Source organism: Oncorhynchus kisutch, linkage group LG14 (genome assembly GCF_002021735.2).
Source record: "Oncorhynchus kisutch isolate 150728-3 linkage group LG14, Okis_V2, whole genome shotgun sequence".
Taxonomy (NCBI): domain Eukaryota; kingdom Metazoa; phylum Chordata; class Actinopteri; order Salmoniformes; family Salmonidae; genus Oncorhynchus; species Oncorhynchus kisutch.
This window is the reverse complement of record NC_034187.2, coordinates 39,287,096-39,299,696: the sequence shown is the minus strand read 5'-3', so window position 1 is coordinate 39,299,696 and position 12,601 is coordinate 39,287,096. Positions and strand designations below refer to the sequence as shown.

Sequence of the window (12,601 nt, the reverse complement as noted above, 5' to 3'; positions counted from 1 at the left end):
GGGATCAATTGGTTATTTCATTGAATTGCTAACAATCACAATGCATTTCAATTGTTTTTCCATCATCGGGTTCTGTTATTTTCTCATGATTTATTAGAAGATCCATTCAAAGTCAAGTTTGTATTTTTACTGCCCTTCATGGCTTCATTTGGATCAGTAATACAACATGAGGACCACCATTTTTTTCATCATTCATTCTTAATCTGTCATCTTGTTAGATACTGTAATCAATTAGCTAGTCTAAGCCGTTTAGTAAGGTACTAACAGAAGACCTGATTTAATGGGCAAGTCTTGCTATTAACTAGAGTCTACACAATGATAAAAGGTTGAATGCATTTATTTCCTATATTGCAGTGCAATACTCAGCATACAATTGAAGTTGAATCTGAAATTGCAAAACAATTTTAATGTACAGAAAATAATACAAACAATTAGATCACTCATTATCAAATTATAACTGGGGGGGTTCACAATGAGATGAATTACTCATGTCAGAACGTCAAGGCTAGGCAAAAGTCAAGCAATCTAGATTGAAAGACCAATACAAATCACACCTAGAAACATTAAACTTTCAACAAAGTTATTAAAATAGTTGGACAATTCGGTTTTTAGTGTTTTATATTAGTGGTGAACAGAAAGCCCTTGGGAGTTCCCTCTATGAAAATACATTTACAAATTCTACAATTTCTTTTAAAAAGGAGTTATTAGATGTAAATACAATCTGTCACTATGCAATACAAATAGTGACTGATTTCTTTCACTATGCCATATTCGGAAAGTGTATATTTTCACTGTGTCCCAAAGAGGTTTGTGCTCTAATTAACCTCCTGTATGGTTAACGATGACACTCAAAATACAGCCTTCGACAAAGTCGTAAACAAGATATTTTTGAGAAATATATTATGTCATCTGCCTTCCTATGAATCATCTATCGTTGCACAAGTCCTGCAATGTCCTGTTGTTAAAAGATGTGAGCTGGTGCGCTTTCATTGTCATGAAAATGTCAAATAAGCTTTCTTAAAACAAATAACAGCAACAAATTCAACATCCAAGGATACAACCTGCCCCCAGCATTATGGAAATACCAGCCCTACAGACAGAGGAACAGCTGCGTTATCCTGAAAATGTGCCCGACAAAATCAATTATTCCTAGAGTCATAAAGCCAAATATTTGCAACAATTTATTCAATCAAATACAATAGTTCCAACAGTGCTTAAATTTCATTTAACAACTAAACATGAATATACAATTAAGACTGTTTTGAGGAAAGGCTGATCTGAAACTTCTCATTAATACCAATAAAATAGTTAAGGCCTCGTAGTAAACATTTCATTCAATCGTAGGTTTATTGCTTGAGGACGAGATGTAAATTGGTATGTATATTCCCCACAAACTAACAAAGAAACAAAACCAACATATCTAAGTAAAATGTTTAAATGACCTCAGTGAGATAACCGTTAGCTTCAAAGACTGCTATAATAGGGAATGCTTCTGCTTTCTTCCCTTTATTTACTGCATTCTTTTTGAGCCCATGGACATGGGTGATCCTCTGGTTCACTGGAGGTTCTGCAGCATAGCTGTGGCGTACGTGGGCCTGGCCTGTCTGCTTTCGATGGCGTTTCGAAGGTACATGATCCCGTTGCAGCGTTCCCAGACATCCTCAAATTGCCGAGGGAGGATCTCAGCCCCCCTCTTCGTGGTCAGGCCTGTCTCCTCCAGGCTTAGCTCACACATCTCCATGTCATCTTTTCCTAAGGATGTGGGGGGGGGGGGGAAGACAGTGAGAGAGGAGGGACACTGACAGTCAAAAACAGGATTTAATACACACACACAGGAAAGGATAACATGATTGAATAGGGATTCTTTTTTAGGATGGGATACCCACATTCACAACATGCACTATGACATAGAGCAGAGTTTCATATTACAAACACATCAATGTGCATATAAAGAACATATGAAGCTGATCTATCCCGAGGGACCCACCTGCCACGAGTAGGATGGACTGCTTGTCTGGGTGTAGCTCCATCTGCCTGGCGATCCAGGGCCCGTCAAAGTGGGCGTACCACCAGCCCTTCTTCTTGTTCTGGGGGTCCTTGTACTGGTCACCGGGATGGATGAAGGGGATGCGGAAGTAGCGCTGCTGGCGGTTCATGGCTATCTCCTGCTGCTGGGCGGCCATGGCTGGAGCCGGGTTCTGTTGGGCTGTGTGTGGCAGGTTTGATGATGCCACAATACTGCTCTATTATGATATTGTGTGATTACCGAGGCAAATAAATGTGGAATTATTTTATTATTTTTTGTAAGAGGAACAATACTGTATTTACACAGCAGTGTTTGAAGCAATTCATTTGCTAAATGCTAGAACATGACTGAGTTGAATGATTAAATCATAGGGTGGTGGAAGGAAGCAAAAACATGAAACTCTGAAAATAGGGGACATCAAAGATGGCATAAAATACACAAAAAATGCTATGGTTGAAAAGCCAGGTAAGCTGCTTTCTCCCCTCTTACATGGCAGAGTTGCCAAGACATGCTTCCATTAGTGAGAGAAGAGAGAACTGCAGCCAAACAAAAGGCATATAAAATGGGTTCAACATGCCTTTCAGGAGCTTTCACATCAAGAAATGAAAATGCAGTGAAAGCAACATCTGTTCTGGGTAGCTTTCATGTAACTAAATAATACTTTCTTGAAACATGATTTCCAACCTCCCCTGTTGTCTGAGTTGAATACATCATGCATGACTGGATAGAGCAAGCGGTCATGGTAGCACACAGCTAAACCCGATGATGTGTTGTGGCAGCTGAGTCTAATTGGAACAAATACTTTTGACGCAGATGGGAGCTAGGTTTTGGGGCAAGGCTTTTAAGAACACTAATTGAATGTCAAGAATAACAGGAAGGCAATTTATAAAGTGGACATTAATCCTCCTCCATCATTATCAGGAGAAGAGACGGTGAAGCTGTGAAGACAAACCCCACAGTTTTTTACCTCATGTAACCCACCGAGGGCTCACTGAAGCATTGCTGCTTCTTCTTGGGTTTTTGCCCTCCATGTTAATCCGACATGAATGCAATTGTGAGACTTTTTCCCTCTGGGAAAGTACATTGACGAGTGGGCAAATGAGTACCGTGCTAGCAAATTAGGTACTCTGTGTGGACGTACAAGTAACTGCCAAAATAATGTAAAGACTTGAGTAAATGAGGAATGCAAAGTATATTGAAAGAAGGTGCTTCCACACAGGTGTGGTTCCTGAGTAAATTAAGCAATTAACATCCCATCATGCTTAGGGTCATGTATAAAAATGCTGGGCAGGCCATTATTTTGGATATCATGGATATACCCACATAGGATGACAATGCCCCCATCCGTAGAGCACGAATGGTCGCTGAATCGGTTGATGGGCATGAAAACGATGTAAACCATATGCCATGGCCGTCTCAGTCACCAGATCACAAACCCAGCTGAACACTTATGGGAGTTTCTGGAGCGGTGCTGGAGACGTTTTCCACCACAATCAACAAAACAACCCATTTAAGGAATTTCTCGTGGAAGAGTGGTGTCCAATAGAGTTCCAGACACTTCAATGTTAAAGTGCATTGAAGCTTTTCTGGCTTGTGGTGGCCCAATGCCCTATTAAGACACTTTATGTTGGTGTTTCCTTTATTTTGTCAGTTACCTGTAACACAACTTTCAAGGTCAAATATGGTCACAGAAAGAAAACAGATGAAAAAAGGATGTTACTGTTGAAAACGATGCAATGGACACAGGAAATGGTAATAGCAGGGTTAAGACAAAACGTGTTAATGTCTGAACACAATCCTGGGTTGAGGAGGGTAGCCTACAGTAGCATAATAGCCCAGGATGGGGTATCTCACCGTAGTCAGTGATAGATTTGGGGGCCCTCTGCTCTGTGGCTGTGTCACGTTTCTTGTTCTTGGACTTCCAGGCGTGGTAGACCTTTAGACGGCGATGGAACTCCTCCCTGCATGCCGCCAGCAGCTCAATATCTACACAGGGATGACATCAACAGAACTTAACCAGAGTGAGTGAATTTCACGTGCCATCTAGACATTGCCTACCTGCGAGGCACGTGTTGCTAGGCAACCCCCAGACTTGCCTGGGCAGCCCCAGCTTAAGCCAGTGTGAGAGACTTGATAGCAAACATTAGTGCTAGGAAACTAAATAAATACTGCACCCACAAAACTTCTTTGCTAGATTCATGATAGTTTTGTTAGACAAAGCAAGGAAAGTGAACTTCAAAACATCATGTAGTTTTATTGGGATTTGCAGCTGTTGCTGTTAAGTAATGAATCTGCTAGCTTCTGAAATACTGTAACTTACTCATCCTTTAAGGTTATGGGAGTAAGTCTTTATTATTTTTTATGCCTCCATCAGTGGAGGCTCTTCAGAGGAGGAAAGGGAGGACCATCCTCAAGTGAAATTTAATTTAAAAAATATTTTGAAACATTACAAAAGTAATCATTTTTAGATAAAACTATACTAAATATATTAATATGTTACCAAATAATTGATTAAAATACACTCTTTTGCAATGAAGGTCTACAGTAACTTCAACAGCACTAGCTAGCTTCCGTCCTCCTCTGGCTACATTGACTTCAATACAAAACTTAGGAGGCTTGTAGGCCTCACCCCCTTCCATAGACATATATAGTAATTATGACCACTTCCGGAGGACGTCCTCCAACCAATCAAAGCTTTTGCAGTATGAAGTGACATGTTGTCTATCCAATCATAGAATTAGGATCAAAGAATGAACCTAGTGTGTTGTATTGGGATTGTGCCACAGAGCATTATGGGGGTTCTATGTGTTGAGAAGCTTGGTGACATTATTGGATCGAGATTAAGAGTGAAGAGCATTTTAGATATTATTCAATTCAAATTATAGGAGATGGAGGAGGTATATTTTAAATTGTTTTCTTGGTTTAGAACTTTATATTTGTGTCCAGTTATTGCAATTTAATAACTTTAATAACTTCAGTAGCTAGCTAGCTACCAGCACTAGAGTGTAGTTTTCTCCGCCAGAATGGTAGAATGGCCAACGCTGCCGAGAATGTTGTGGACTTTTTGTTGAAGAACCACTTTCATTCTCTGGGGTACACGGAAAAGGTGTGAATTAAAACTGAGGGTCGAACTCTGCCTGGAAAAAGCTGCATCAATTAAGACAAAGGTCTGTGTATTCAAACTGCGCAACACAACGATAAAGTAAGAAGATACAGGGATGTTTTTCAAGCGGCTTATCAACACCACTGTTAGGCATGCAAGCATTTGCTTTTAGAGGACACGATGAGAGGGAAAGTTCCACCAACAAGGGAAACTACAAGGAGCTTGCAGAGGTAATTGCACGTTATGATGCTTTACTTGCTGAACTGTAGGCTACTAATAAGAGCATACAGCCTATGCTGAAATGTGAATGTGATCAAATTTAGTTTATTTTCAAAATTGGGGTGGCTAGGCTGCCTATACATTTTTTATCCCAAATTATTAACTGGAATTAATCAATCAACATAATAGTTTAAAAAAACTATTACAATGTTTTATAAGGCCTACAGTTGCATAGGCCTGCATGATGCAAACATGCATAATGCAAGCTCTGAGTTATATTGTCTATCAGTTGTTGTCTATGTGTCTGTGTAGAGGAAATCCCCCACCTAATCTAGTCTAAATATCATTTATATAAACAAATACTGTATAAGGTAGATGCAGTTTTGACAGGGTTTTAATCCTCCCCATGTGACCTGATTAGTAAAAACTGGTCCCACATAGCCCATATAAAACCTTTTGACAACTGATTAATCCCTGTCATACCTTATAGGGTCCAGAGTTTTCCTAGTTTCCCAGGCCCCATGGGGTTAAAATTGCTCCCGCACTCTGGGACCTATGCTGCAACCAGTCTGCTTGCAGTTGTCAGTTATCGTCAGGTATGTGGATGATCAGGGCTTTATTCAGGAACGTTTCTTGGGCTACTTTGATGTGTCAAGTGGGCTAGATGTGCAATCTGTGTGTGACTTTATGAATTTTGAGATGTCTGAGTTTAACTTAATAGAGAAACTCGTTGTCCAAACCTAGGATGGCGCAGCTATAATGGAATGTATCTGCTATTTATATTTACAGCTAAATCCCCTCCTGTTCCCTGATTAAGAGGTGATGACTACTCCACTCCACTACCATTGTCAACTTTCTCCTGACATGAACTGAAGCCACATCTCATGTGCCTGCTCATCCATTGGCACATTGAATGTTTCCCCTGCAAGTACTGTGAGGACATATATAAAATGTACAGTGCCTTGCGAAAGTATTCGGCCCCCTTGAACTTTGCTACCTTTTGCCCAATTTCAGGCTTCAAACATAAAGATATAAAACTGTATTTTTTTGTGAAGAATCAACAACAAGTGGGACACAATCATGAAGTGGAACGACATTTATTGGATATTTCAAACTTTTTTAACAAATCCAAAACTGAAAAATTGGGCGTGCAAAATTATTCAGCCCCCTTAAGTTAATACTTTGTAGCGCCACCTTTTGCTGCGATTACAGCTGTAAGTCGCTTGGGGTATGTCTCTATCAGTTTTGCACATCGAGAGACTGACATTTTGTTCCCATTCCTCCTTGCAAAACAGCTCGAGCTCAGTGAGGTTGGATGGAGAGCATTTGTGAACAGCAGTTTTCAGTTCTTTCCACAGATTCTCGATTGGATTCAGGTCTGGACTTTGACTTGGCCATTCTAACACCTGGATATGTTTATTTTTGAACCATTCCATTGTAGATTTTGCTTTATGTTTTGGATCATTGTCTTGTTGGAAGACAAATCTCCGTCACAGTCTCAGGTCTTTTGCAGACTCCATCAGGTTTTCTTCCAGAATGGTCCTGTATTTGGCTCCATCCATCTTCCCATCAATTTTAACCATCTTCCCTGTCCCTGCTGAAGAAAAGCAGGCCCAAACCATGATGCTGCCACCACCATTTTTGACAGTGGGGATGGTGTGTTCAGGGTGATGGGCTGTGTTGCTTTTACGCCAAACATAACGTTTTGCATTGTTGCCAAAAAGTTCCATTTTGGTTTCATCTGACCAGAGCACCTTCTTCCACATGTTTGGTGTGTCTCCCAGGTGGCTTGTGGCAAACTTTAAACAACACTTTTTATGGATATCTTTAAGAAATGGCTTTCTTCTTGCCACTCAGATTGTCACCAGATTTGTGCAATATACGACTGATTGTTGTCCTATGGACAGAGTCTCCCACCTCAGCTGTAGATCTCTGCAGTTCATCCAGAATGATCATGGGCCTCTTGGCTGCATCTCTGATCAGTCTTCTCCTTGTATGAGCTGAAAGTTTAGAGGGACGGCCAGGTCTTGGTAGATTTGCAGTGGTCTGATACTCCTTCCATTTCAATATTATCGCTTGCACAGTGCTCCTTGGGATGTTTAAAGCTTGGGAAATCTTTTTGTATCCAAATCCGGCTTTAAACTTCTTCACAACAGTATCTCGGACCTGCCTGGTGTGTTCCTTGTTCTTCATGATGCTCTCTGCGCTTTTAACGGACCTCTGAGACTATCACAGTGCAGGTGCATTTATACGGAGACTTGATTACACACATGTGGATTGTATTTATCATCATTAGTCATTTAGGTCAACATTGGATCATTCAGAGATCCTCACTGAACTTCTGGAGAGAGTTTGCTGCACTGAAAGTAAAGGGGCTGAATAATTTTGCACGCCCAATTCTTCAGTTTTTGATTTGTTAAAAAAGTTGGAAATATCCAATAAATGTCGTTCCACTTCACGATTGTGTCCCACTTGTTGTTGATTATTCACAAAAAAATACAGTTTTATATCTTTATGTTTGAAGCCTGAAATGTGGCAAAAGGTCGCAAAGTTCAAGGGGGCCGAATACTTTCGCAAGGCACTGTATCTCATTACTGTATGTCGAGTCAATCACATTATTACATCAATGATTTTACTCCTTGCTTGGACCAACTCATTCTTAGCTCTTTTGTCTAACTGTGTAGTGTGTTGTGTTATTGTTTTTTGTCTTCCCAGTCAAATCCTGTCCTGCACTGGTCAAGTCTCTGAACACCAACTCATGCCTCATACCCTCATTCAATCACTGCCGTGATCCCTTTCCAACACGGTGTAAGTAGCCCTCTCATTCCCATTCCCCATAATATTATACTATAAACAACTTTATTAAATGCTTTACATGCTGACCACACCGCTCGCATTGCAAAATAAAGGTACACGTACATGTTATTCAGTCATTGCACCCACACTGCCCGCGTGCGCCAATGAGCGTCTGCGTTGCCAAGAGCTAAAATATAAGTCAGGTCTATTTGTGACGCTGAACACGGTGCCAAGTCCTGCCTCTCCCATCTCCTAATTGGTTTATAGAAGCATATTCCCACATGCCATCTCCTCATTGGTTATACCCACGTGGGTGATTGAAAGATGAACTGAGGTCGGTCATGGTAATACACCTTATTATGAAAGTTACACGCCAATCGCCATATAAAGTCCAAAGAAGAAAAAGCCTGGAAGGAGGAGAGATGACTAGAAATTATGTGGTTGACGTTCATATCCCAGGACAAATTAGCTAGCAACAGCAAGTATTAAACATTTATGGCAATTCAGTTGCTAGCTAAATTGCCATAAATGTTTAATGGTTTTCGACCTGTCCCCAAATTATTATAATTGGTTCAGAGTTTGTTTTGATATTTCAATCACCAAATCAAATCAAATCAAATTGTATTTGTCACATACACATGGTTAGCAGATGTTAATGCGAGTGTAGCGAAATGCTTGTGCTTCTAGTTCCGACAATGCAGTAATAACCAACAAGTAATCTAACTAACAATTCCAAAACTACTGTCTTATACACAGTGTAAGGGGATAAAGAATATGTACATAAGGATATATGAATGAGTGATGGTACAGAGCAGCATAGGCAAGATACAGTAGATGGTATCGAGTACAGTATATACATATGAGATGAGTATGTAAACAAAGTGGCATAGTTAAAGTGGCTAGTGATACATGTATTACATAAGGATGCAGTCGATGATATAGAGTACAGTATATACGTATGCATATGAGATGAATAATGTAGGGTAAGTAACATTATATAAGGTAGCATTGTTTAAAGTGGCTAGTGATATATTTACATAATTTCCCATCAATTCCCATTATTAAAGTGGCTGGAGTTGAGTCAGTGTCAGTGTCAGTGTGTTGGCAGCAGCCACTCAATGTTAGTGGTGGCTGTTTAACAGTCTGATGGCCTTGAGATAGAAGCTGTTTTTCAGTCTCTCGGTCCCAGCTTTGATGCACCTGTACTGACCTCGCCTTCTGGATGATAGCGGGGTGAACAGGCAGTGGCTCGGGTGGTTGATGTCCTTGATGATCTTTATGGCCTTCCTGTAACATCGGGTGGTGTAGGTGTCCTGGAGGGCAGGTAGTTTGCCCCCGGTGATGCGCTGTGCAGACCTCACTACCCTCTGGAGAGCCTTACGGTTGAGGGTGGAGCAGTTGCCGTACCAGGCGGTGATACAGCCCACCAGGATGCTCTCGATTGTGCATCTGTAGAAGTTTGTGAGTGCTTTTGGTGACAAGCCGAATTTCTTCAGCCTCCTGAGGTTGAAGAGGCGCTGCTGCGCCTTCTTCACGATGCTGTCTGTGTGAGTGGACCAATTCAGTTTGTCTGTGATGTGTATGCCGAGGAACTTAAAACTTGCTACCCTCTCCACTACTGTTCCATCGATGTGGATAGGGGGGTGTTCCCTCTGCTGTTTCCTGAAGTCCACAATCATCTCCTTAGTTTTGTTGACGTTGAGTGTGAGGTTATTTTCCTGACACCACACTCCGAGGGCCCTCACCTCCTCCCTGTAGGCCGTCTCGTCGTTGTTGGTAATCAAGCCTACCACTGTTGTGTCGTCCGCAAACTTGATGATTGAGTTGGAGGCGTGCGTGGCCACGCAGTCGTGGGTGAACAGGGAGTACAGGAGAGGGCTCAGAACGCACCCTTGTGGGGCCCCAGTGTTGAGGATCAGCGGGGAGGAGATGTTGTTGCCTACCCTCACCACCTGGGGGCGGCCCGTCAGGAAGTCCAGTACCCAGTTGCACAGGGCGGGGTCGAGACCTAGGGTCTCGAGCTTGATGACGAGCTTGGAGGGTACTATGGTGTTGAATGCCGAACTGTAGTCGATGAACAGCATTCTCACATAGGTATTCCTCTTGTCCAGATGGGTTAGGGCAGTGTGCAGTGTGGTTGAGATTGCATCGTCTGTGGACCTATTTGGGCGGTAAGCAAATTGGAGTGGGTCTAGGGTGTCAGGTAGGGTGGAGGTGATATGGTCCTTGACTAGTCTCTCAAAGCACTTCATGATGACGGAAGTGAGTGCTACGGGGGTAGTCGTTTAGCTCAGTTACCTTAGCTTTCTTGGGAACAGGAACAATGGTGGCCCTCTTGAAGCATGTGGGAACAGCAGACTGGTATAGGGATTGATTGAATATGTCCGTAAACACACCGGCCAGCTGGTCTGCGCATGCTCTGAGGGCGCGGCTGGGGATGCCGTCTGGGCCTGCAGCCTTGCGAGGGTTAACGCGTTTAAATGTCTTACTCACCTCGGCTGCAGTGAAGGAGAGACCGCATGTTGCAGGCCGTGTCAGTGGCACTGTATTGTCCTCAAAGCGGGCAAAAAAGTTATTTAGTCTGCCTGGGAGCAAGACATCCTAGTCCGTGACTGGGCTGGATTTCTTCTTGTAGTCCGTGATTGACTGTAGACCCTGCCACATGCCTCTTGTGTCTGAGCCATTGAATTGAGATTCTACTTTGTCTCTGTACTGACACTTAGCTTGTTTGATAGCCTTGCGGAGGGAATAGCTGCACTGTTTGTATTCGGTCATGTTACCAGACACCTTGCCCTGATTAAAAGCAGTGGTTCGCGCTTTCAGTTTCACGCGAATGCTGCCATCAATCCACGGTTTCTGGTTAGGGAATGTTTTAATCGTTGCTATGGGAACGAAATCTTCAACGCACGTTCTAATGAACTTGCACACCGAATCAGCGTATTCGTCAATATTGTTATCTGACGCAATACGAAACATATCCCAGTCCACGTGATGGAAGCAGTCTTGGAGTGTGGAGTCAGCTTGGTCGGACCAGCGTTGGACAGACCTCAGCGTGGGAGCCTCTTGTTTTAGTTTCTGTCTGTAGGCAGGGATCAACAAAATGGAGTCGTGGTTAGCTTTTCCGAAAGGAGGGTGGGGCAGGGCCTTATATGCGTTGCGGAAGTTAGAGTAACAATGATCCAAGGTCTTTCCACCCCTGGTTGCGCAATCGATATGCTGATCAAATTTAGGGAGTCTTGTTTTCAGATTAGCCTTGTTAAAATCCCCAGCTACAATGAATGCAGCCTCCGGATAAATTGTTTCCAGTTTGCAAAGAGTTAAATAAAGTTCGTTCAGAGCCATCGATGTGTCTGCTTGGGGGGGGATATATACGGCTGTGATTAAAATCGAAGAGAATTCTCTTGGTAGATAATGCGGTCTACATTTGATTGTGAGGAATTCTAAATCAGGTGAACAGAAGGATTTGAGTTCCTGTATGTTTCTTTCATCACACCATGTCTCGTTAGTCATAAGGCATACGCCCCCGCCCCTCTTCTTAAAGAAAGATGTTTGTTTCTGTCGGCGCGATGCCTGGAGAAACCTGTTGGCTGCACTGCCTCGGATAGCATCTCTCCAGTGAGCCATGTTTCCGGGAAGCAAAGAACGTTACAGTCTCTGATGTCCCTCTGGAATGCTACCCTTGCTCGGATTTCATCAACCTTGTTGTCAAGAGACTGGACATTGGCAAGAAGAATGCTAGGGAGTGGTGCACGGTGTGCCCGTCTCCGGAGTCTGACCAGAAGACCGCCTCGTTTCCCGCTTTTCGGAGTCGTTTTTTTGGGTCGCTGCATGGGATCCACTCCGTTGTCCTGTTTGTAAGGCAGAACACAGGATCCGCGTCGCGAAAAACATATTCTTGGTTGTACTTATGGTGAGATGACGCTGATCTTATATTCAGTAGTTCTTCTCGACTGTATGTAATGAAACCTAAGATGACCTGGGGTACTAATGTAAGAAATAAGTGTCGTGATCGCGCTTAGTGTGGGGGGGACAAAATCAATTTGTGCACGATGGCGCACGCTCGTGTCCGGTTTGGGCATGGTGTTCGGTTAAAAGAATTAGTCTTTGACGATTTTTTAAAACAAACTTTGTCGTCTCCGTGTGTTCTGCGCCTGTACCGTGGGTCTCCCATCCTGCTACATTTTTAAAGTCACCAGCCTCCACTGGCCTCCATTAATGTAATTTCTGTTAAAAAAAACTTTGGTACAGATAATATTAGGGCGATTCCAGGCGAGCCGAAAATATTATTGGTATCTCAAATTATTCTGGAAATTCTTACATTTGTATCACAAACCAAATTTGAGAATATCATGAAATTGGCCATTTAGGCCCTTTTTAGACCTATACATGCCTCCTGTAAGACTGATCAGTGAACCGTACATGATACAGACAACATCTTATTGTCATTATAATCCTTA

At 42.5% G+C, this 12,601-nt stretch overlaps 1 protein-coding gene across 7 annotated transcripts in view; it reads right to left on the bottom strand.

Moving 5' to 3' along the window:
• Nucleotides 1-321: 321 nt before the first annotated feature.
• Nucleotides 322-12,601, bottom strand: part of myo6b (myosin VIb) — a 93,324-nt gene continuing 81,044 nt past the window's right edge. For 6 of the 7 annotated variants that reach the window (XR_004202787.1, XR_004202788.1, XM_020500883.2 and 3 more), the window contains 3 exons: nucleotides 3,881-4,012; nucleotides 1,988-2,206; nucleotides 322-1,752 (listed from right to left, as the gene is read on the bottom strand). Coding sequence is in view for 4 of the 7 variants with exons in the window: in XM_020500883.2 (XP_020356472.1) it covers nucleotides 1,556-1,752; nucleotides 1,988-2,206; nucleotides 3,881-4,012 (548 nt within the window). In the remaining 3 variants the exon portion in view is untranslated. Of the gene's footprint in view, nucleotides 1,753-1,987; nucleotides 2,244-3,880; nucleotides 4,013-12,601 lie in introns of all 7 variants that reach the window. The other variant, XR_004202786.1, reaches the window with a different exon arrangement.